Raw genomic sequence first — 23,294 nt, 5'->3', positions numbered from 1 at the left:
GCCTCCCTCCCCGGGCGCCCTGCCCTGCAGCAGGACCAGCCGCCTCGGCCGTTGCTCCGCCGAGCGGCCGTTACCGGCCGCGCTGCGCGAGCGCCCCCCCTCACCGCCCTCCGGGCGCGGGGCGGCCACCGCCCCGCCCCGCCCCGCCCTTCCGGCGCTGCGCGCGCAGCCCACCCCGCTTCCGGAGAGCGGGCCCCGCTTGCAGCGTCATCCTGAGGGGCCGGTTTGAATGAGACCCCGAGAGAGGGAGGGACGCGCCGCAGCCGCCGCCATCGCCCGCCCGCTCCCACCTCGCTAACGCCGCTCCCTGCCGCCCTTTCGCTTGCCCGCCGCCACCGCGCCCTCTCAGGACACGGCGCGCCGCCCGCCCCCTCCGCCATGCCGCTCTTCTCAGGTGAGCCGGCGCCGCCGCCCGCGCCCGGCTCGGCCCGGCCCGGCCCGCGGCCGTCCGCAGCGTGGGGTGGGGGGGCAGCGCCTGCGGCGGCGGGTGCTATTGCCTCAGCGACGGGTCCTCCTCGGCGGCTCCGCCGCCCCGAGCCAGGCCCTTCCCGCCGCCGCGCGGGGGGAGGCGGGCGGCGCCTCCCGAGGGGCAGCGGCAGGCTCCTCCGGCCGCCCCGCCGTCCTGCCGCCGCCGCTCGGCACGTGTCCGCCGAGCCCCGCCGAGGACGGCACCGGGAGCTGCCCGGGACGTGCGGCCCGGCCCGGCCCGGCCCGGGAGGCGGCCTGGCCGCCTGAGGAGGAAGCGTTGGCCTGGCCCGGCTGGGGCGAGGGGCGAGCGCTGTTGATGGCCGGGAGGGCCTTTTCGGCAAGGCTCGGTCGTGCGAACGGGTGTCATAGGCGTATCGTGTGCGATCGTGGCTGGTTTTTTTTGTTCGTTTGTTTTGTACTAAGATGAGTGCTACTGTCTGTCAAGCGAGCCATAATTCTGCATCCGTGCCTCCAAATTTATTTAGATGTATTTGCCTCTGCTCTTTTAAATCCACTATTTCTTACTTAAAACCAGAGGAGTTAAAATTTTCTTGAATTGCATCACAGCCTTCTCGCCTCCTTGCCGTGAAGGAAAGTTTCTAGTGAAGACTGCAAGAGCAGAACCTCTAGTGAGACTTCTAGGACCAGTTACTGCCTTGTTTATGTTTCACAGGTCTGGCCTCTTGGGGCTTTTTAGTACTGAGGAACCGATTATAGGTGGCCTCAGTACACAGTTGTGTTGCTGTTTCTCTGCTATTTTAATTGTGGTTGGCAAACTGGGATCCGGATGTCAGTATAACAGGACTTCTCCTGAACTCTAGCACATCTGTATAAGCTGTGTTTTCTATTCAGTGGGGCAAATATGTCCTTTTTTCTTGGTTTCCATTGTTTTCAAATTAACAATTTTCTCCTTTGGTTTGGAAACTTTTGGTGGAAATTTCAATTGCAATCTCTGAAGACAAGACATTCATACTTTTCTGTTTCTTCCTCTTGAGTGCTGAGCTGTCAAAACCAGTGGCACTACAGATTAATAATTGCTAACTCTTCTGCGTATTTAGCGGTAGATGCATGACTGTTAAAAAATGCAAAACTTAAAAGACTGTGTGCAGCTGACTTATTCAGTGACTGAGTGGGTTGTCTTCCTGGAAAATGGGAAAAGACTTGTGCTTGGTAGGTCTTAAATATGCAAAATAATAAATGCATTTTTTTAAAAAAATCAGAAGGTTGTGCAAATCAGAAGGTACTTTCTGCTAGAAATACTGAAAAGCCAGTCATTTGAGTTGCTTCATAGGCCAATTTAGACTAAGTTATTCTTCCTTATTACCCATCACAAGCACTGTGTACATCTGAAATCTTAACCTTCTTGGAAGTTTTTTTTAAATCACAGCAACCTAGAGTTGCCATAGTATATTTACTTAAAACCGAAGCACAGGTGGAAGGAAGGATATGGCTTTCTTAAAGCATGGTATTTCAACCACTTCCTGTGCGCATAGGATGTTACTGTGTGCTATATTTTGCAGATTTTCAGCAAAACTGCAGCTTGCTAAAGTAGTCTTGTGTACCTGTGATAGTGATTGGAAGTGATCAAAGATGTGTAACCATTCTTTGGAAACACACTGTTCCAGGCATTTTTGTCTGTTCTTGGTTGGTACTAGCTTTACCAAAGTGAATTGAAGGTGCCTCTGTGTCGTTCTGCCTAATGTCCCTGCTGGTGATCCCGTTTCCAGCGTTGAGTGCTACACTTTGCGTGACCAAATTTCACTTCACTTAATTCCAGTCCTGCACCTTTACTGGGGTCAGGACTTCTGGAGCTGCAACCTGTGCTAGACTGTTGTCCGTATTTGCATGCAGGTATGTTGTTTGTGTGAACACTGTCAAAACTGAGGAGGGTAGCAGCGATGGTGGTGTAAATGGCGCTGCGAGGTTAACCTTCCATTGAAAGGAAGCCGGAGGCGTGCTGTTTTATGGGGTTTATCTTGATGCACACTTACCTCCTCACATAGTTCCATGTGAGCGATACTGGTAGCCAAAACTACGGCTATCAAACAGTAGCTTTGCGTTTAAAGAACATGGTATTGTTTGCCATTGAAGGAGAACGGAAATGCTATGGAAAACTGGACTGGAATCACATGTCTGAACTTCCTTCAGAAATTTGTTTGCAATGAACAGTGCCAAGAGATTGGGAGAGTTGCTTTTGAGCTGCTTTTGTGAAGACTTGCCGAAAGAATTTCTGATACTGTTACGCACACTTATTACTTGCAAAGTTTCTCGGTATATATGTTGCTTACAGTTGTTTTGTAGAATATTTTTAGACTTGTTGGAAATAGTATGTTCTGATGGCTGAGACACCTTGTAGAAAAAGTGTCCCTTAGCTTGATTATTGACAAGTTTTAGAGTTAAAAATGGAATGTTTTGAGATGGTATAAAGGCTGGAATTTGAAATACTGGGTTCATATTGGTAATTACATTCTTGTATATTAGGAAATAATCTAGTTTCAAAACGTTTTGTTTTCAGTTAACGTGAAATGGGGAAAAGAGAAATTCGATGGCGTGGAGCTTAACACTGATGAACCTCCAATGGTCTTCAAAGCCCAGTTGTTTGCACTGACTGGAGTTCAGCCAGCTAGACAGAAGGTTATGGTTAAAGGAGGAACTCTGAAGGTAGAAATCCGTGGTTTTTTATCTTATTTCTAACTTTATTACATTATAACATAATGAGCAATGACCATATTTCTGAGCGTTCCTCCAGAAGATCTTTCATTGTATGTATTAAACTGACTACACTTTTCAGAAATAATTCTGTATGATCCATTGCCTGCTACTAGAAAATACTGGCAAAAGTTTGTTGCTAAATGGTTGGGAGGTACGCTGCTGTTTTAAAACACTTCTTCACTCCTTTATACAAAACACTACTCTGCTTGGTGCTTTTTTTTCTGTTCTTTTTTGATGTTCAGAATCTGAATGTAACTTTTTGCTTTTAGCTTGTTTAAGAAAAGTTCCTCTGGCACTTCTTTGCTGGAGACTTATCGGTGTAATGCGATATAGACAACTTTCCTACAAAAAGTTGTTTACTTTTTGTAGCAGTGTTGAACAACAGATCAAGAACCTTATTGAAAAGACGACTTGGCTGCTTTTTGTTTTAGTCAGACAAGACTTGATGATGTGTAAATAGTTAATATTGTGGAATCTTGGATGAAACACAATTGTATATTTAGAAATATGTGATTAATATTAATGAAAATACTTGCTTGTCTTTTGCTGCAAGATAATTAACTTGTCTTTTATTTCATTTCACATACAGGATGATGACTGGGGGAACCTAAAAATAAAGAATGTAAGTTCTGAGGAATAACTAAATTTTACTAGTTTGATTTTTATTTTGGCATTTAAAGTTTTAAATGCCAAAGATTAAAGATTTAAAGTTCTTGCTGTTTCTGTTTGAATGGGTAGCTCTTTCTTAAAAATCAGACCTTGATGAAAAATAATTTCATAGTTGTCATACCTAAGCATTCTTACAAAGTTCTCACCCTTGATTTGTAGAAAACCTTTTTTGGCATCAGTAGGGAAATTACACCATCTTCCTGAAGTACTTGGGAGCATAGATTTCTTTCTTTCTTACAAGAAATGTTCTGGATCAGACCAGTGGTCCTTCTGTGTTGTCCAGCTGTGACCATAATAATAAGCGATGTTATTTAGAGAGAGCTTGTGAACGTGGGCACTGTGCGGTCCGTTGTGCTTGTATGTCCCTAGCACAGAAAATCATTGCATTACAGATGCTGAAGTTACAGCTCTGCCTATTTCCTTGTTTATCTACCTGCTGAAATTTGTTCTCCTGTACTAAATATCTGCTGTTTAAAAACAAAGCCATTAGTAATGGTTATTCATACCTTTAACTAGTTCAAAAAGAAAACAAAAAGTGAATGTATTTGTGTTTCTTACCTATATAATATTGGAACAGGGAATCCCAAAGATTTTGGGGGGTTTTTTTGGTCATTTTCATTTCTGTAGGTATCTTGTAACATCTGTTTGGTACAGGTTTTACTCCAGTTCTTCACTGAGCAGATTGAATTAGGTAGCATTACTCTTACCCTTGTAACTAGTTCACAAGCATCTATTAGCAGCCTGTAGCTGCACCTATTGTAGCAAAGTCATTCAGCAAAAACCCCAGTACATAATATTCTTGTCCTTTTCTGCATCCTGTTACACTAATAGCTGCCTTTATTAATTTTAATAATGTTATACACAAGTTCTAGGGATTTGCTTACTCTGTCAAAGCGGTTTCTTTCCGTTCTGTTGTCCATCCTTTTCCTTAGCACTGTATTTTTGAAGGCCCCAGATAGCCATTTTCACCCCCTTTGATAGATCTTATTGTGTAGATGTATTCCTGTTGAATGCTGAAAAACTCCTTTTCCTTATGCTAGTCCAGCAAGCATGGTAACTTGATTGCTCCCCCCCCCCCCGAATGTTGGTCCTCATACTTAAACTGACGGGGCCATTTTGGTTATTTTTCACTTTTCAGTTAGTTTAATGTCCTCAGAACTTGCCAGACCAAAGAATGGCACTTCCCTTTCCCGCTTGCTTTTCAGGTGAAAAAAACAACTCAGAGCTGTGGTCCTCATTATTACCCACATCTGTCTGAAGTGTTTCCCTGGATTCTAGGATAAAGATGTTTTTGTTGTTGTTTAGAGAGATCCGTATTCGAGAACTTGAGACTCTGTCGATTGAGAAGCTCAAATGTTGCAGCTTCTTTCAAATCGGAATTTAGCTGCTCAGTTATCCTTGGTTCCAAGGTATTTTCTAAGACTTAAGGGAAAGAGAAATATTTGCACTGAAGATGCTTGATCCCTAGTGGTCCATCAGGAAGGGAGCTTTTCTGAACACTTCACATTGGGGTATTCCATGAATGTTAAATATAGTCCTGACTGGAATCTGGCATTGTCAGCTGCTGGCAAGCTCAGCAGGCTCGGTGGAAACATCTAGCATGGATAATGCTGTGGAATTGTTCTCAATAAGTACATAAAGTTAAGGTATACCCTTAAGAAACAACAGTGCAGTATCAGTTCTGTAAACTAAGAGAAAGATTGTGTTTATTTTGGGGGAAATAGCTGAAATACGTCAAGAGCTTAATGCTGTTTTTTTTTTTTTTTTTTTTTTAAGCAGAAATTACTGCCCTTAAATATTTATTGCTATTTTTACTGTATTTCAAGGGGATGACCTTATTAATGATGGGTTCCGCAGATGCGCTTCCAGAAGAGCCAATTGCTCGACCCGTCTTTGTAGAAGACATGACAGAGGAGCAGTTGGCTTCAGCTGTAAGCATATTTCAAACTCTGGTTTCTTGTAAACCTTTGAATAATGGCAACTTTTAAAATACTTGCAGTTGCTTAAAAGTGGATTTTGAAACTGTAATGTCTGTTTAGCATTTATAGCTTCTCAAAGAAACGCAAATTTATGTTGATGACCCAACTGGTAGCAGTGATGACAAGTCTGGAAGTTAATTTAAAAGTTATATAATTAGTGCTGTTTTTTCTTTAAGCAGGCAGCTTAGTAAATTTTCTAAAAATGGCATTGCTGATGTTTTTAAAGACAAAGTTGTATTGCCCTTGCTGTATTAGTGTCCTGAACTTTGCCTGAATAAGGGCTCTTAGATGTGCAAAATTGTTTCCTGCCTCCTTCATATCTGTGAAGGGAAACTAGGGTTTGTTTGGGGTGGGGTGTGTTTGGGGTTTTGTTTGTCCTTGTTAGTAGTATTAGATAAACTTTTCTTTCTGAAAAATGAAAATAAGTTTGACATTAGTGGAACAGATTATGTGTTTTCCTTTATGAGACTAAAGTCTGGAAGAGCATAATTAATCCTTTTTTTTTTTTTTTTTTTAATGAAGTAACTTCTGTTTGAGTTGTTTCCTTTTTTACAATTTGAAAGGCTTAATTTTCTCATCAGTTATTTGAACTAGGAGCTCTTTGTCATACTTAAAACAGTTGCATGACTGTTGTCAACTGTGCATGCAGAACGGGAATACTTTTATGCATGTCTATATGAAAATGGATCTGTAGTTTAGGACTGGTTTTGTGCTTCAGTATTTAATGCTTTCCACGGCACCAGCAGGTGAAGGATATTTATGTATTTTTGAGACTAACCCTATGCACACACTTGGAGATAACTGAGAAGCAAACAAGATGATTCAGTGTCAGATAACATTTTGAAAAAGTTGGTCACATTGCATGTCTGATTCAAATTTTGTTATACATCAAAATTAAAGTGTCTGTACTGCATGTATTCATTAAAAATGGAATACACGGCTAAATTAATTATCTCTTCCTAAGATAATTAAGTGGTACTGGTATGCAGTGTTATTTCAGTTTCATTAAACTACGTGCTTTTCCCTGACAACTACTCAAATATGCAGGATTAAAAAAAAAAAGAAGAAGAAAAATGCTATTATGTTGTGATTTATAGTTGTTCTGAAACTGGTTCATTTAATTATTAGTTGGGCTTCACATTTGTCAAAACTTTAGAAATTCACAAGTTGTCTGAAAGGATCAAATTAATGATCTGTTGCAGACTTCTGGAGAGGAGTTTAAATAATGCTTTTGTTTCTAACTATGAACTTCATCACATTCAGAGTTTTACTGAAAACTGATTTTAATTAAAACATCAGTGTTTTGTACAAATGTATTCATGTGGAAATTTCATGGAAATAGAATTTTAAGGTCAAAACTTGAGTGAGATTATAATTGAACTTTCTGAATGACTGCCTGCTTGAAGAATATGTTCATTAACCTAAACATGCACAGAAAAAACCCAAAGCATTCCTGAATGTCCTCTGAAAGCACCGAATGATGAAATGATTAATAGAATCAGAAAATAGATCTGGAAAACTTCATAAAGCTTGATGGAATATTCCAGGCTTTATGCATCTCTGATCATTCCTTTTCTTAGAAGATGATGTCAAATTATAGCATTTATACAAAAATGGTTGCACATCTCTCTCAGACCTTCAAGCACCCTTATAAATTTTTTGGTAGATGGAATTACCATGTGGATTGACAAACCTTGGCAACACTTGCTACATGAATGCTACGGTTCAGTGCATCCGCTCAGTGCCAGAAGTGAAAGAGGCCCTTAAAAGGTAGGATTCAGTACAAAAATACCATGACTAAAATGTTTTCTTTAGCTTATGAAATAAATATTTTGTGGAATGGTCTTCTTAATACTGGTATGGATTATAATAACAATCTGTTATTCTTTAAATCTATTCAAGATTAACATAATGATCGATTAAAGTTTATCCTATGGCTGTGTTAGTCTGTACTTTTTAAAGAATTTAAGACTGTATTTGTTGGAACTGGCTTTTAGTGGAGAGAAGGTATTTTGCCTAGCTAAAAAATAGTTCCTATCAAGACTTGTTTAAAATGCTTAAACAAGCTACTGAACTCCTCACCCTATTTTCTGGTGCTAAATAAAAGAATCGTACAGGAGTCCTGTTCCTTTGAGGAATATTTTTTTTTCAATGGCTTTATTGCACAATGTGTTTTCAGGTATGAAATTCTGATGTTACTGACATTTGGTACTTGGAGGTACAGCAGGAAGCTCTGAGATAGGATCATGGGTGTTACTGTGGTGGCAAACTGGAATAAGCTGGAGTTACTGACATGTGGATGTGTAGGGAGCAGAATGGACTTCCTTATGGAATTTGTTTCATTCATTCTGATTGTAGAACAACTTTTCTGAAATTTTTTTTTGTTATTCTGGACGGAAATGTGAAAATGGCCATGTTTTTTTCTGAGGAATCTACGAGAAACTTGAAAATTATGAAAATGGGAGGAAAAAAGAATACATGGCCATGTGAGCCTGAATTTGTCCTCCAGGTGAATTGTAATGAGAAAATCATCAGTATTTAAAAAGTGTGAGGATTAGGTAGAGCGTTGCCATTTTAGGGTTAACTTAATTCCTTTGAAATACACTGCTTTCTTGATACCTTGGTACCCAACTGGATATTCTAGATTACTGTAAACACTAGTTATTTAAGTACTTATAAATCTTTCTTCATTCTGTTAGCAGGTGAACCTTAATTATTTAGCACGGAGAACTATTTCTGAAGTACAGAAACTCTGTTTTAAAGCTTTTTCTTGTTTTTCAGTGTTGTCATTTTAGGAAAGTCTGTTTACTTCCATGTAAAGGACTCTGAGTTACTACACTGAATAAATATATACTACACTACTATTTGACAAATTTAACATACCAAATGTCAAAATATACCCTATAAAACTGGCAGACTGTAATACAAGATGTGGCCTTATTGTCTGTGGGATGTCAGATTCACAGGCAGCCACTCTGTTTTCCCCTGAAGACTTAGGCTTTATTTGGCCTTTCCTTCTTGATGACAGCATGGAAGGGTATATGGCAGTGGGAGAGAGGTGAAAGGACTCACATGGGAAAGCTTACTATTACGGCTTCATTTCTCACCAGCTGCTCTGTTGATCTCTGCAAGGGTACTCCCTGTTTTGTAGCATGTCAGGGGGAAAGTTTCCTGCTCATCATCTAGCAATGGACACAATTTTTAAAGTTCAGTCTGAGATTAAAGAATGCATGAGACCCTCCTTTTGCTTGAAGGCTTATATGCTTTGAGGAGGCTGTCTGTTCCTCATGCAGCTGGTAAATTAAGAAATCATTCAAGGAAGAGTGGTAAGTTCTGGTAATATGGGTGGACTCCCATACTTTTTCAGTATACAAAATATCTCCCTAAGAAAAATGTCTCACCTCTCACTGCTTTGCTTCTGCTGTGGAGGGAGGAAGCAGGCCTGCCCTCCATCTCTGTGGATTTTATCTGCCATCTATCCTTGAAGGTGTTTTTTTCCATGTATCTGAAGAAGCTGTGGCAAATGTTTCAGAAAAGGGGTAGCTTCTATTCAGACTTTTTCTCAGTTTCTTTAAAGATAGATTGAGTCTTTGAGGCAAAGGGATTAGGGAGGCAGCAGTGATGTATCCAGACTTCTCAGTCTGCATTTATTTATTGTCTCAAGGATGCCAGTTTTCCTTTGCTTCCATGAAGTGCTTGCAAAACAGCTGAGACTTTGAGCTGAGTGTGAGTAAATCTTATCTTCAGTTACTTCTGTTTTGATGATTGATTTATTTTGATACATTTAAATAAATCTAGCTGCTGCCTGCTTTATGATTTAAAAACCTGACTGCTCTTCTTGATTGTGTTTCATTGCATACAAATTATTTTTCTTCTCTTTTAGGTATGGTGGTGCCTTAAGAGCTTCAGGAGAAATGGCCTCTGCTCAATACATTACTGCAGGTTGGTGTTTAGAGTAGAACACAGGGTTTTAGGCTAGAATGTGATTTCCTAACTGCAGATAAAAATTGCAGTTAGAGCGCTGCGTATTTTTCTTTAGCGTGTATGCCTTAGGACTTTCAGATCTGCTAGCACTGGAGGATTCATTTTGCTCTGTCTTTAATATCTGACCATAGCTGCAAAGCATACATCTCTGCATATTAGCTAGCTGCACGCTAGGAAAAATGTATTCAAGTGTGATCTAGGCTTAGATAGAAATCATTGGTATCTCTTAACTGTTTTCCATGTAGGCATAAAGTAATTGGAACTTCCTAAAACAGACTCCATCCATCTGTTGATTTGGTAATTTTATGTAGAAATACTTTAGTGTACAGTTCTTTGTTTCACTTCATGGTAAGTTAATGCCATACTCCAAGAAATCTATTTCATTGATATTTTTTTAATACGATTTATTGGCTGAGCATTATTGTTAAGGTGGTTGCTGATGCTTTATCAGTGGTCTTAGCCTTTACCCTAAAGATCCAGATTTCATAACTGAAATAGAAAGTAATGTCTTCAAAAGGAAAGTTCCTCTTTGTTATGGTGATCTGGGTGCTCACGATGGCCCCATATCTCCCCAGTTCTAACTAGAATTCTAGTTAGACCCCTTACACTTGAACAAGGGTACTACTTGTCCACTTTTTCTTTTTTTACTCTATTTCATTGCCCCACTAAGATGCTGGGCCAGGACACTGGGATTTCTACCAGTCCATTTAAGGAAAAACAAAACAATATAAGGAAGGAAAGGTCCAGTTTGTGGGTATGCCTGCTGATCGAATTTTGGGGTGGTAAGTTTAATGGTTACTCTATACAACCATGCCTGCCCCTCCCCTTTTCACTGCCTTTACTTTGTGTCCCTTGTTTTCTTTTTAAGGTGACAGCTCTGCTTTTTAGGAATCTTAATAGTTTAAGTAATTTGTAGTTAATTCTTTGGTGCTGAGCTGGTCAAGAACTCCTGCATGACACTTATGGCATTTTTTTAAATTGCTGTGTCATATCAGTTGTCCCTTTTGTCAAGGTCAGTGGAGATATTTCATAAAGAGAGGAAGCAACTGACCGTGGTTCCTTGTAATCTTATGCACTTATTCAAGACTATCATTCGTTAGTCTCTCCACTTGTAAATTAGTGACCATGCAGACTGTTGCCTACCTCACAGGGTTGTTGTGAGGATTAACAGGTCTCTCTCAAGTGATTTGTGGTTTTAAAATGCTGTAACCTGGGTAGATAAGACATAAGTACTAGTGTGTCTGGGGCAAAAAAGAAAGCCATGTGTATTGTCATGCAATCAGTAGCATTCATTGACTTGCACATAGTTATGAACTATCTGCACATATGCATATACATACTTGTTTTCCTGGGTCTTAAATTAAGCATGAGTATTTTCTAGGTATTTTAGTTGGGAAAAATGGAAGTTTTTTCCTAGTAGTTGGTGAAACTTAACCTGCTATAGAGGATAGATTGAGAATGCCTTCTGGTTTCTATAGGTGTAGTCCTCTTGTGAAAACATTGTTCCTCAGATGTGTTTCAAATGAAATCTTAACTGCTCAAAAATGTTTTGGGTTTTTTTTTTTTTCTGTTAGCAGCCAGGAAAGACAAGGCACTATGTGCCAAACTCTCAGAATTGTAATCTTTACGCTTGCGAAGTCATGTTCACAAATGAGATCTTAGGTGCACCTGTTATGCCACCTGGAAAATTTGGTCCTGCTTCAGAAAGATCAAATTGGACACTGTTAAATGATCACTTTTTAAATGTTGCTGCTGTTTTACTATTATTTTTAAACTTCCTGCCATGTTTGAATTGTTTTTCCACTTCTCAAAGCATTCACTTACTTTTTCTTCAAGCTCTTAGAGACTTGTTTGATTCCATGGATAAAACTTCCTCCAGTATCCCACCTATCATTCTCCTGCAGTTTTTACATATGGCCTTCCCACAGTTTGCAGAGAAAGGTGATCAAGGCCAGTACCTTCAACAGGTAAATACCACTTAGTAGCTTATTGTTTCAAAATTCTATAGTATGTTGGAAGCTGAGAACAAGAATATTTTAAAACTTTCCTTCTCCTGTGAAAATAATTTATCCCAGTAAAGTGTTTTCTTTTGTATCATGTAGAAGAGTTGAATGTAATATCAAGTGCTAGCTATGAAAATGTATGGTGGAATAGGGAGAAATTGTCAGTTAAGGAATCCTTACATTTGGTTTTATTAGCGTAAAGATTGACGGGTTTAATATTACTAAATCATAACGCTACTAGTCAGATTTAATGTTCTGTTCCCTTCCTAGGATGCCAATGAGTGCTGGGTGCAGATGATGAGGGTACTACAGCAGAAGCTGGAAGGCATAGAAGGTGATACGGTTATGGAGGTAATTGTAGTCTTACTCTAACTAGAGTTAGGATTTATAATATTGTACTTGTGATTTACATATTTTTTGCTAAGGATTATCTGTTTTGTGAGTTCTTTGTCTGTAGTCCAGTAAGTGAAATCGCTTTCTGATGCATCTGATTAGCATAATGCTACCTATGTCATGTCAGTGGTGTGTATGCTATGAAGTGTACTACAGGAATACTTTCCCTTTGGGCTTTGTAAGGCATGTGTTGGACCAGGGTGGTGGTATGGACTGTGAGTATGCAGCAGCTGGCCCTGATAACCTGTGAAGTTAGCACATAAGAACTTTTTTTCTGAAAAAAGTGTGCTACAACATTCTTGGCTACAAGAATGCTATTTCAAACAGACAACTAGCTTAATCAACCTGATAAGAAATTACTTAAAGTTTTTCCCAAGACTTTACTAGACTGACTCTTTTCCTTCTCTGTAAACTGTTTTCTGGAGAGTCTTGGCAGTGGCAAAAATCTGAGAGACTACTCTAAAATTTAAGACAGATTTAAGTTGGGGGGCAGGGAGGTGTGACTTTTTGATTGAAATCTTGCTTGCTGGTATGCTTTGAGGTGGCTTTAACAGCATGCTATAAGTGGATTTGTTTTGAAACTTTTATACTGTGTAAGGAGATTGACTGTCTAGGAGAAAATGCACATATAGAAAGGTGAAGGAATAGGCTTTACAGAATTTAAATAAATGGGGTTATTTTGTTTGTAAAGACGACTGTCTTTACATGCTATTTAAAGTTACATCATAAGAGAATTTGTTTTACAGACAGACTCTGGAGCTACAGCAGCATCTTCTAAAAAGAAGAGTTTAATTGATCAGTTCTTCAGCATTGAATTTGAAACAGCGTATCCTAAAGACTAAGGCAAGACATAAAGAATGATAATAATTTCACACTTTAGCAGCTGAGTGCAGGGATGACAAGCAGTGTTCAGAATAGTATAGAAAATAAAGGTGTGTGTTGAGGAAGAGAGGGAATGATGTATTGCAGCAGTACACAGAAGTTAAAGTTAAGATTGGATATACTTTGAGAGAGAAGATCGTGTGGGGAGGAAGAATGGTAATAGAAATTTACAGGAAAAAACTACTGAATTTAAATACCAGATTTCCTCCCCAGAGAAGATTGCCAGTTATCTACTTCAAGGATGCTGACATGTTTTATCCAAATAAAAATAATTATTAGCCTAAATAGCCTTTTTTGGCTTGTAAGGGAGTGTTGCTGATATACTTGGCATACTAAATGTGCACAAAAGATACCTTGATTGATTTCTTAAGAAATAAGTTAGATGCACACTGTTAGATGAGCAAGAAGCTAATGCAGCTGGCAGCTTTCTAGTAGCTTTGCTATAGCAAGAAGAAAAAGCATATAACTACATGGGGTGCACATCTCATGCCAAGTATTACTCTCTTCCCACTTCTCCACCCCAAAATCCTGGCCGTCATGAAACTGACCACCACTTTTAGAAAGAATTATACTGTGCATTTTGCTCATCTGAAATAAGGAAGCATCCCCTTAGATGAGATACTATCTCCATAGCTTGGTACTAATGAAGAGTAAAGGCCTTTTTTAAAGTAAGAGTCATGCATCTCTCTCCGTGTATTGTGATGTTTGTTATCCCTGAAATAGTTGGGAGGAGCAGACTGAGTAGCTAAGAGGAATGATGCATAGGCCAGTGGCAGGAGGAAGAGACTTGATAGAAAATTTGTGTTGCAAGCCTTCAAAGTGTGATTATGACAGCATTTGTAGAATAGATGCATTCAGAGCAGTCAGAAAAATATCTAGTTAGAAAGAAGTGGATGAGAGAAAAGGATTGGGGTAGAAGTATGAAAAAGAGGAGGTTGGACAGAATGATTAGAAGAATGTGTAGAAAATAATGAAGAAATCGACTTCATTTCAGTGCAGAGGACAGATGCAAGGCAGGGAAAGGAAGGAGGCTGTGCATTGTTGAAAAAAACGGGAAGTCTGGCCAGCAGCAGGAATAGAAGAACTTTATTAATTGTAAACAACAGTGGAGCATAATGTTGCAGGAGGTCTTTATAACTTGGTATTGGCAGCCAGTTAGTATGATCTGTATCCTGGGAGTTGTGGGGGGGGAGGGGGGAAGAAGAAAGAACAAAGCAGGCCTCACAAGCTTAAATGGTGATTAAAAACTTATTTTACTTTTTTTGATATGCTGTCTGCCTCAGCTATCACTTGACATTAGACACGAAGGAACAGATTGGTTAGAAGGAAGGGCTGTTTCAAATCTTCTTTTTTTATACTACAAGAAGTACTATTGATGCACAAGCACAGGATTATCTTAAATTACCGTGCTGTTCAGCATGTTGTTTTCACTAGAGCAGTAGTTCAGCTCTTGGTGCATGATGGTTTTCCTTAATTTTGTGAAGCATGAAATGTACAGAAGCTGAAGAAGAGGAAGTAACTAAAGGAAAGGAGAATCTGCTTCAGCTTAGCTGCTTTATCAATCAAGAAGTGAAATATCTGTTTACAGGACTAAAATTGGTAAGCCATTACAACTTTATTTAATTAAAATTCTAAATGACCTGTGTTTTTAATCTATGACTTGGAATTGACATCTGCTGTCCAAAGCTTTACAAAGTTCCAAGATTTTTTTTTTTTGGTGTTTAATGGGAAGATGGCAGTGAAAATGAATTGCATGTTAATGTAAAGCAGAGTTCAACAGAGGGTTTTCTTGACCCTGACGTGGTCTTCCCCATGCAGGTAACGAAGTGCAAGCCAGTTTGGTACTTGTTTGTTCAGCTGGCTTTCACTTCAGACTGAGCAGTATCATCATTTAAGCACGGTATAAATGGATCCCAAAAAGTCCAAATTTTAAAAAAGGGTGGCATTTTGGTTGCTAAGAAAAAAACCAGATGATGGAACAATTAAACTTAAATTAAATTTTTCTGATTTTGAAGGAGGTGTTATTTTCCATGACACAACATCATCTTTAAACTGCTAAGTAGAACTTCTTAAAGTAGTCTGTGCTTTTTATGTATATGTTTATAAGTTTTCAGGGTTTTTTGGAGAATCTGAAGGAGCAAGGAGAGGAGCTACTACAAAACCTTTGTAGTACCTGCTCTTGCAGAGTATTTGTAGAAGAGCAGGGATGGAGGCAGTGATCTGGTTTGCACAGGACTGGACCAAGTTGCATGGTTCTCAGATAATCTTTGTATCTGCTTTTTCTTTTTTGACAGAATTTAGAAGGAAAAGTAAGATAAAATAGTTAATGCTCACAAATTTAAAAGATTATGAAAAAAGAAACCTCACTTTCAGGCCAAAAAAATTCTTCTAGAATTCCTATCCTGGATTGCCTGTAGCAAGAGAGTCGTAACACTAATAACCAGGCCAGGCTTTCCCTGAATTTGGAAAGGTCCCTGGAAGCAGAGTATCACCACCTGTCTCCTTATATGCAGCTCTGTCTGCTTGAGACTGAGACTTGAGAAACATGCAAATATTCCTGTCACAAGAAACTTCCTATTTTCTTTAGTTGTGTTCCAAGCATGACATGACACATTTGTAACCACACCCAGATACAATTCGTAACCAAATTCAGTTGCAAGTTCTACTCCTGTAGAATAATACTTTCTGCAGAGAGAAACTCAGTGTTGTCAGGGCTCAGGAAGGAGCCTGGAGCTGAACAAATGAATGGGCATAGTCTTTCTGCCAAGGAATTTCAAAATTCTGTGTGTTGTCATGGCTGATAGCAACAGAAGAGATTGGCAGAACAAGATTTAGTTTATGGTTTGTTTATCCGTGCTGTGCTTTTCTTTAAGCTGTGTTTAATGATGAATGTATGTGTTACTACCTTTTTGGTTTTTTTAACAGCGTCTTCAAGAGGAAATCACCAAACTCTCTCCAACACTGCAGAGAAATGCACTCTATATCAAATCTGTGAGTGGTACTTTTGTTGTTTTCTTTATGATTCATTCAACTGTTGTCAATTTTCTGTCCCAAAACACAATGTTATTTGCTGCAACAGCATGTGATGTATGTTTATAAAGCATCTGAATATCCGCTATTAAGCAATTTAAGACCAGTTGAAAATTATTTCTTTGAATACAGTACTATACAGAGCTTCAAAATAGGAGGCCTTGTTATATTTCTATGTGTTTGTGTACAAATATGTTCCCAGAATAGCCTGTAATTTAGGATGAGCAATGTTTAAGGTATAAAAGATCTGTGAATATCTAAAGTAATAGCTTTTTCTAAATTTTTTTTTATAGTCTAAAATTAGTCGCTTGCCAGCATACCTGACTATTCAGATGGTTAGATTTTTTTACAAAGAGAAAGAATCTGTGAATGCCAAAGTTCTTAAGGTAAGTTTTCTGCATATTGAAGTTTAATTCCTCTTAAGCTTTTCAATGAGTTTTTATTATAGGTAGACGACTAATACTTGAAGGCTATTTACTAAATTGTTTGCTTTAAAATTGCATTTAAAAATATTAACAGTGCAGTTGCTTTGCTTAAGTACAAAGTAGTTTTGTTCCCAGTTGTGATGCTGTGTGGCAAACTGTGCTACCAAAATAGACTGGGAGAGGAGGTAAGGGACAGAAGCGAATATGTTCCAATACTGTTAGGATGTTTTTTGGTCTCTTTTTCACCAGTGGTTCAGAGGAGGATGTTTAATTAAGGAGAGGGCCATGCTTTCAGTCACTGGACAGTGTTCTAAAGTTGATGAGAATGTTTATGCGAACAAACGCTTCCTCTACTAGTTACTTTCATTGTGTGGCTTTCTGACTGACAAATGCAAGAACCAGCTACAAACAGCTGAATGTTCCAGTTTTGCTTTCTGTTGGCCTTGGGTGATAGACCTCCTAGGCTGCCCAGGAAGCGTCATGATAGGTGTTGCCTGTTCCTTACAAGAGAAGCAAGGGAATAAAGGTTGAAGGCACATGTTAGCTATTTTGTTTGGTTAACACAAATTGACATTTTTGCAAGTGTACAGTCATTCTACATGCATTTCTTTTCCTTAGGCCTGCATAAGTATTTCCGTAGTATGAAAGTATGGTAATAATGAATCTAAATATTTATACTGAATGTTCTAATTTATGATGGTTTGTGGTTTTTACTGAATCAGACATTCTTTTGTGAAAGTACTGTAGCCCTTTAAGTAAGTCCTGTCAGCAACATTTCAGTGATCAAGTTATCATAAATGTGTGAGAGTTACATTTAATTGGACTTAGTGTTGTCTTCCCATGGGAGAATGCTTTAATGTGGAGTACCAAATTATGTTAATAATCTTTATGCTTTTTACTTCCTAGGATGTTAAATTTCCTCTTATGTTGGATGTGTATGAGCTGTGTACGCCAGACCTTCAGGAAAAAATGGTTTCTTATCGATCAAAATTCAAAGATCTAGAAGACAAAAAAGTAAATCAACAGCCAAAGAATGTAAGTCTTCTGGCAATTTCATGGACATTTTGATTAACTAAGTCACACATCTGAAATTGGGGTACCAATAAGGACTAGAGAAAACTTGACTTCCTTAAATATGTTGTTTTCTTATTTAGCATTCAAACTTCTTGGTATTGAGCTCTAGATCTTTTTTGTGTATTTTCATGAAAATACAATATCTGCTTTGGTGTGACTGCTTGATAAGAAATGTTAAATGCTGTAGACAAACGTGTTGCTTACATTTTTATTTCAAAATGTATTAAAATGTAGTGCTTCTGGTTACCAGTGTTACGGCTAAAGGTTTTCTGTGAATTACACAAAATTATTCTCTTCAAACATTATTGCTTGCTGGCAGGTCACTTGTTCAATGGCATATAGGCAGCTATTTCCTGCTCACCAACTGGAAAGGGTTGTACAAGGGACTACTACGTGTGTGACTGATAAAATTTAGAATATACATACTAGTGAGCTAAAAGACTGTACTCTAAAAACTTGGTAAAGGTTTCATCTCCTACCCTGTCTACATACTCTAAAACTGACTTGCCTTTCTTTCATGAAGAAAAAAGTAAACGAGCTAAAACTCTGGTGTTTTAGTGAACTTTAAAAAAGTTTGCTACTCTTTTCCTGGCCTAACTCCTGGCAGTTTCATTTAAACATTTGCATAAGGCTTGCATCTCTTTTTACACAGTTAGCAAGGAAAGAGTGCTAGTTTAAAACAATGTATTGGCACTTAGAGTCTGTCTCTGGTATTTTCTTGTTGCCACTTCTGCTGCTAGCAAGTCCCTAACAAGGAATAAAATCTTCAATTGCAGAATTGTTTTTGTGCTCCAAACCTGTGAATCTGGTGGGTAGACAGTCTAGGCAATATGTGCTAAAACGGTTATATATTTGTTTTAAAAAGCAATCTTGTTTAGATTAGGCTTTTGGATGTCCAGCTAGAAATACGGTAATGGAACTTGTTTCAATTTGAACAAAAAATGTTTAGGCTTAGAAAGGAGAGTTTAAATCTTTAAATGAATGGAGAGTTGGTATTTGATATGATTGTGCTAAAGCTTTCTCAAAACCATTCCATATTAATTCAGCATATTCTGTTCTTTAGTCTAGTAAAAGTGATGGTGCACAGAAAGAAGTTAAATATGAACCGTTTTCTTTTCCTGATGGTGAGTACAGGGAAGTAAATCTGTTGTCAAGTAACTTCCTATTTATTCATGTTTAAGTGGACCTGATGGTAGAAATATTTTGAGAACCCTGCTTTTTAATGCCTTTGAAAATTAATCTTCAGAAACTGACAGAAATTTAAGGAATGGAAAGATTTGGCAAGTCAAAATGCTGATGAGATAGTCAAAGACATAATTGTCATCCATCTGACAAGTTGATGATACATAGAAGACGTGCATCAAAAGACATTTGCATGTCATGTGCAGTTGTTTTGTATGCTTCCTTGTCAGTGGGTGGAAGAAAGCTAAAATCAAAGCAAAAACTTAAATTGGACTTTTAAAACTGCTGTGGTGATGCTAGCGTTGCCTAAATTTGGGGGGCTTGGAGCTTCAATGTCCTAAGCATTCACCCTCGTGTTGAGGACACTGTGCAGGAGTTATTTTGGAGGTCTTGTTTATCCGAACTGTTGCCATTCACTGCTTCCTGAGGTTTCTTCTTCTTCTTCTTCTTCTTCTTCTTATATGCGATGCACTGCATGTGGGGGGGTATTGACTAGCTCGAGAGGACAGTGAAAACAGGATATTCTGGAGTGCTGAGAAATGCAGTTAAGATGTGTTGGGGACTGTAACACCTGTCTCGGTACTTTTGGAATTAGCCAGTTTTTTTCCACTGAAAAATTGTCTAGTGTAACTGAACTAACTGCGGAGTGGGTTGATCTATTGTGTACCTGAGTATTCTCAGCAGCGTCACTGTACAGCCCGTGCTCAGGATGTCAGTCCTTGCAGTTTCATGGCTCGCCCTGAAGGTTTACTGACCATACGTCATTGTTTTAATGCCTTAAGCTTACTGCGTTTGCATTACACCCAGGACACATATTTTTGTCACAAAAATGGACAACATTCCCAGTTTCCTGAGGGGCTATTCTGGCTGAAAGCTGCTGCTTTTAGTTCACAGTGACTTAGAACTGTGCTGTAAATGGGGTTTTACACAGCTGCTGTGCTGCAGTATGGCTAATGCGTCTTTGGTCTGCGTGCTGTTAAAAACACTAAAACTGTTCAAGTAAGACTCACGTAACTTTTTTTCCCTCTTCCTTCAGATATTGGTTCTAATAATTGCGGCTATTATGACCTGCAGGCAGTGCTAACACATCAAGGCAGATCGAGTTCCTCTGGCCATTATGTGTCTTGGGTTAAAAGGAAACAAGGTAAAAAAAAAAATTATAGTGCTGTTAACCATCTTTCACAGCTTCTTTCATTTAAGGGGCTCTTAAGCATGCTTAGATTTTATGTACCTAAACTACGAATAATCCTCTTGTTTTTCTTGCAGATGAATGGATTAAATTTGATGATGACAAAGTCAGCATTGTTACACCTGAAGATATTCTGAGGTTATCTGGGGGTGGAGACTGGCATATAGCTTATGTTCTACTCTACGGGCCTCGCAGAATCGAAGTAATTGAAGATGAAGCTGAACAGTAGTCTTCAGTTTTAGTCATTCTGCCTAGGTGTGAAATAAATGTTGATTACTGATCACTTCTTTAACCCCAGAGCTTTAGCAAGTGGATAAATAATTCTGTTCAAACCTTTTCATGTGAAGAGGGATATTGTTTCAAAACTGATCCATGTACCAATTGGTCACTGCTGGACTGGACTGCCCACTATGGTGGTGACAATACTTAAAATAGCTTTAATGTCTTGCAGAAGATAATTTTTTTTTAAATAAGCCTGTGTCTGTCCCCCCCCCCCCCCCCAATGTATTTCCAATGTCATCAAGTATTTATTACACACCTATTCTCACATTTGTTACTCTTGCATGGTTTATACCACAGTTCAATAGCTGTCCATCCTTTGCCTTACCTGGCAGTTTTGTTAGGAAGGTAGAAGAGAAACTGTTGCCTTGTTGCGTAACTCAGTGCTGCTGCCCATGGCCAACAGCCATGGCTACAATCAAGTATTTGTCCAGCCTGACCTGCTGACTCAGTCTGTTCTGTTGCTGGCATCTCATGACTTCAAAATAAATTGTGATCAACAATGTGTCTCCATTAAAAAAAATTCATGTCTCGGTAGTGTAGTTAGTATGTGTTTGTTTTCACTTCTTGGGCCACCACTAATGAATGTCTCGAAGCCATTGTGTAATAAAGCCACTTTCTTTTTTTAAGCTGTAGGGATTTCTCTCCTGTCCTGTTACTCTTTACTCAGTAGATAAGTAAGTCTAGTATGGTGGCTGCAAAACTGGGCTTTGCATACTTATGGTAACTTCTCTTCCTTCCCCACAGGAGTACAGCAGCTGTTTGCTAGTGGGAAGCTGCAGTAAAAAAAAGTATTTCAGTGTTGGCTACAGCCAGAAAAGCACTAGCCCATCAACAGAACTCCACCTCTGGGTAGAGGATCTGAATTGTCATGTGTCCCAGTCCCTTCTGGGACTAGTCCATGTTCATATGAAATACCTTCAGTTGTGTCTTCATTAACATTGGCCGTGTGGTGAGTTTAACTGTGCCTCACTTCCTCAGAAAGGACCCCTCATTCACCCTCCCTTGGGGACACTGGCTTCAGCTCTGACCTTCCCAGGTAGTTTTTCTGCCTTCAGCTTGTGTTGGTGGTTGTTGCACTACCTCCTTCAGCACACAGCTTCCCCCGGGAGCATACCAAAGGCCTAAGGGTATTTTTTAAACAAGCTGGACAATGCTTAAAGGGCAAGTTCTACCCCTTAAGGAAGCCCCATGCAGTACTGGCTCTGGTCCCATGTACCCCACAGGAATAGTACAGGCTCCTTTTTTTTTAAGGGCTTGTTCTGTCTCGTGTTAAGGACAAGAGAGAGAAAGGGCCTGTGCCTGGTTGCTGCATTGTGGAACTATGTCCTCCCAGTTGTGGTCCTGTGGTCAATGTTTCTTCTCTTGAAGCTGCTGTTGGCAGCTGAAAAGAGCCTTCTGCTCTGAGGAACTGCATGACCCTACCCACCTGTGAAATTATGAAATAATTACTCTCTTATTACTGGTCACAGCACAAAAGGTTAACTATTTTTCCTTCCCAGAAAGCGTTCTGCACCATTTTTTTGCTGCTCTTGCTTTTTCCTCAGTTTGAGATGTGTGGATTTATCACATCTGACAACTGTACCACATTGTCTCACTGGGACAAGATACACTGAATAAACAGTTGGGACACTGAAAATGCTGTAGGAGGAGTAGCAGTTACCACTGCATCTAAGCCTGCCATCTCTGTTGCTAGGGGAGGGCTTTCTAGGTCTGTGAAACCCCACCCTTTAGGGCTGGGGGCTTGAATCAGTGATAGGGATCCTTGCAGTCAGGGTCTCTCCCCCAATGAGTAATTTCAAGCCTGTTTAAGGGCCAGAGCAGTGCTGTCACATTTTGATGAGGTCACACTTGTCAGATGATGCAGAAAAAAAATCAGGACTCTTCCATGCATAAAGTGACACAAGACAGCTCTGCTGCTTTGAAAGGGATCAAAGCTAAATTGCAGGGACAGCTCAGTGCTGAAGTCTTCTTGCCTTGAACACGAGCAGTGAGATTGTGGTTCACATGCCTGAAGCATCAAGAATACAACTCACTGGACACAGCTTCCTTCAGTCACCTTCCCTTGTGGCCAGCTTCCCCGGCATCGAGGTGGCAGGTAGGCCGCATTCACTCACTTCAGCTGCAGAACAGGGTTCTCACTTTCCCCTGTGTTTCCCCCAGAAACTGCAAACGCTAACCCATGCTGTAAGTGCTCTGACTCCTCCATGGGAGGCTGCATTTCCAAGAGCAGCAATGCTCCCTCTCCTCAGAAGAGCCTTTGGTCATCCCCACCCCCTTCAGTTCACAATATGCTCAAGTCCCTTAATCAATTGAAATCATTACATCTTGTACTTTCTACCAAATTGTACCTGCAGCAGGAGGGAAGACACAGGCTGTAATTCTTTCCACCAGCTGTCCCATATATCAGCCCATACCGACCTTCACTGAAGCACCCAATAATCAGATCCCTAATGCAGTTAAATCCAAAGCAGGGGCGCAGGCCCAAAGCTCTCATCAACAGCTCTGCAGGCAGGAAACCCCCTCCACACTGGTAGCTAACCACCCTGGAAATTCACAGGTACAATTTCATAACTGAAACAATACTCTGCAGAGAAAGAGTTCTACAATACATAGTTTTCTAAACACTCAGCAATTACCTTTTACTGAATGACAAATTCTACAAGAAATAGCCACAAACCAAGTTGCAGCTAGCTATACCACCACCAAAGTGTCTCACTTTTTGAGGGGGAAAAAGATTCAGCTACATGCAACAGCTTGTACCCATCACTAGATAGCCATATCCTTAAAAGGAAACCAATTGTCACTTCCATGAACTGGGACAAAAAAAAATTACCTTGTTTATTATGACTCAGGGCTGTTCCTACATAGCCAAACATCTGCAGCAACTGAAGTTAATAATTACTAATAAAAACAAGCATAGAAACCCCCCTGATTACTGACTGTCAAGGTACAGAGAGAACCAGTTCTTCAGCAGGAGAGCAGACTGACCACAGCACCCCTCAGAGGACCCTGGTTCTTCACT

At 39.7% G+C, this 23,294-nt stretch overlaps 1 protein-coding gene across 1 annotated transcript; it reads left to right on the top strand.

Moving 5' to 3' along the window:
- The first annotated feature begins 157 nt into the window (after nucleotides 1-157).
- USP14 (ubiquitin specific peptidase 14) lies at nucleotides 158-20,811 on the top strand. The gene is made up of 16 exons (XM_075494458.1): nucleotides 158-394; nucleotides 2,984-3,129; nucleotides 3,770-3,802; nucleotides 5,676-5,780; nucleotides 7,495-7,598; nucleotides 9,712-9,770; nucleotides 11,649-11,779; nucleotides 12,086-12,166; nucleotides 12,955-13,034; nucleotides 14,575-14,689; nucleotides 16,016-16,081; nucleotides 16,414-16,506; nucleotides 17,452-17,580; nucleotides 18,683-18,743; nucleotides 19,838-19,945; nucleotides 20,068-20,811. The coding sequence occupies exons 1-16, from the start codon at nucleotides 379-381 to the stop codon at nucleotides 20,217-20,219; spliced, it is 1,479 nt and encodes a 492-aa protein (XP_075350573.1). The 5' UTR covers nucleotides 158-378; the 3' UTR covers nucleotides 20,220-20,811.
- Nucleotides 20,812-23,294: the final 2,483 nt, after the last annotated feature.

This window comes from Mycteria americana, chromosome 2, assembly GCF_035582795.1.
Source record: "Mycteria americana isolate JAX WOST 10 ecotype Jacksonville Zoo and Gardens chromosome 2, USCA_MyAme_1.0, whole genome shotgun sequence".
In the NCBI taxonomy this organism is placed as follows: Eukaryota; Metazoa; Chordata; class Aves; order Ciconiiformes; family Ciconiidae; genus Mycteria; species Mycteria americana.
This window is presented reverse-complemented; position numbering and strand designations above follow the sequence as displayed.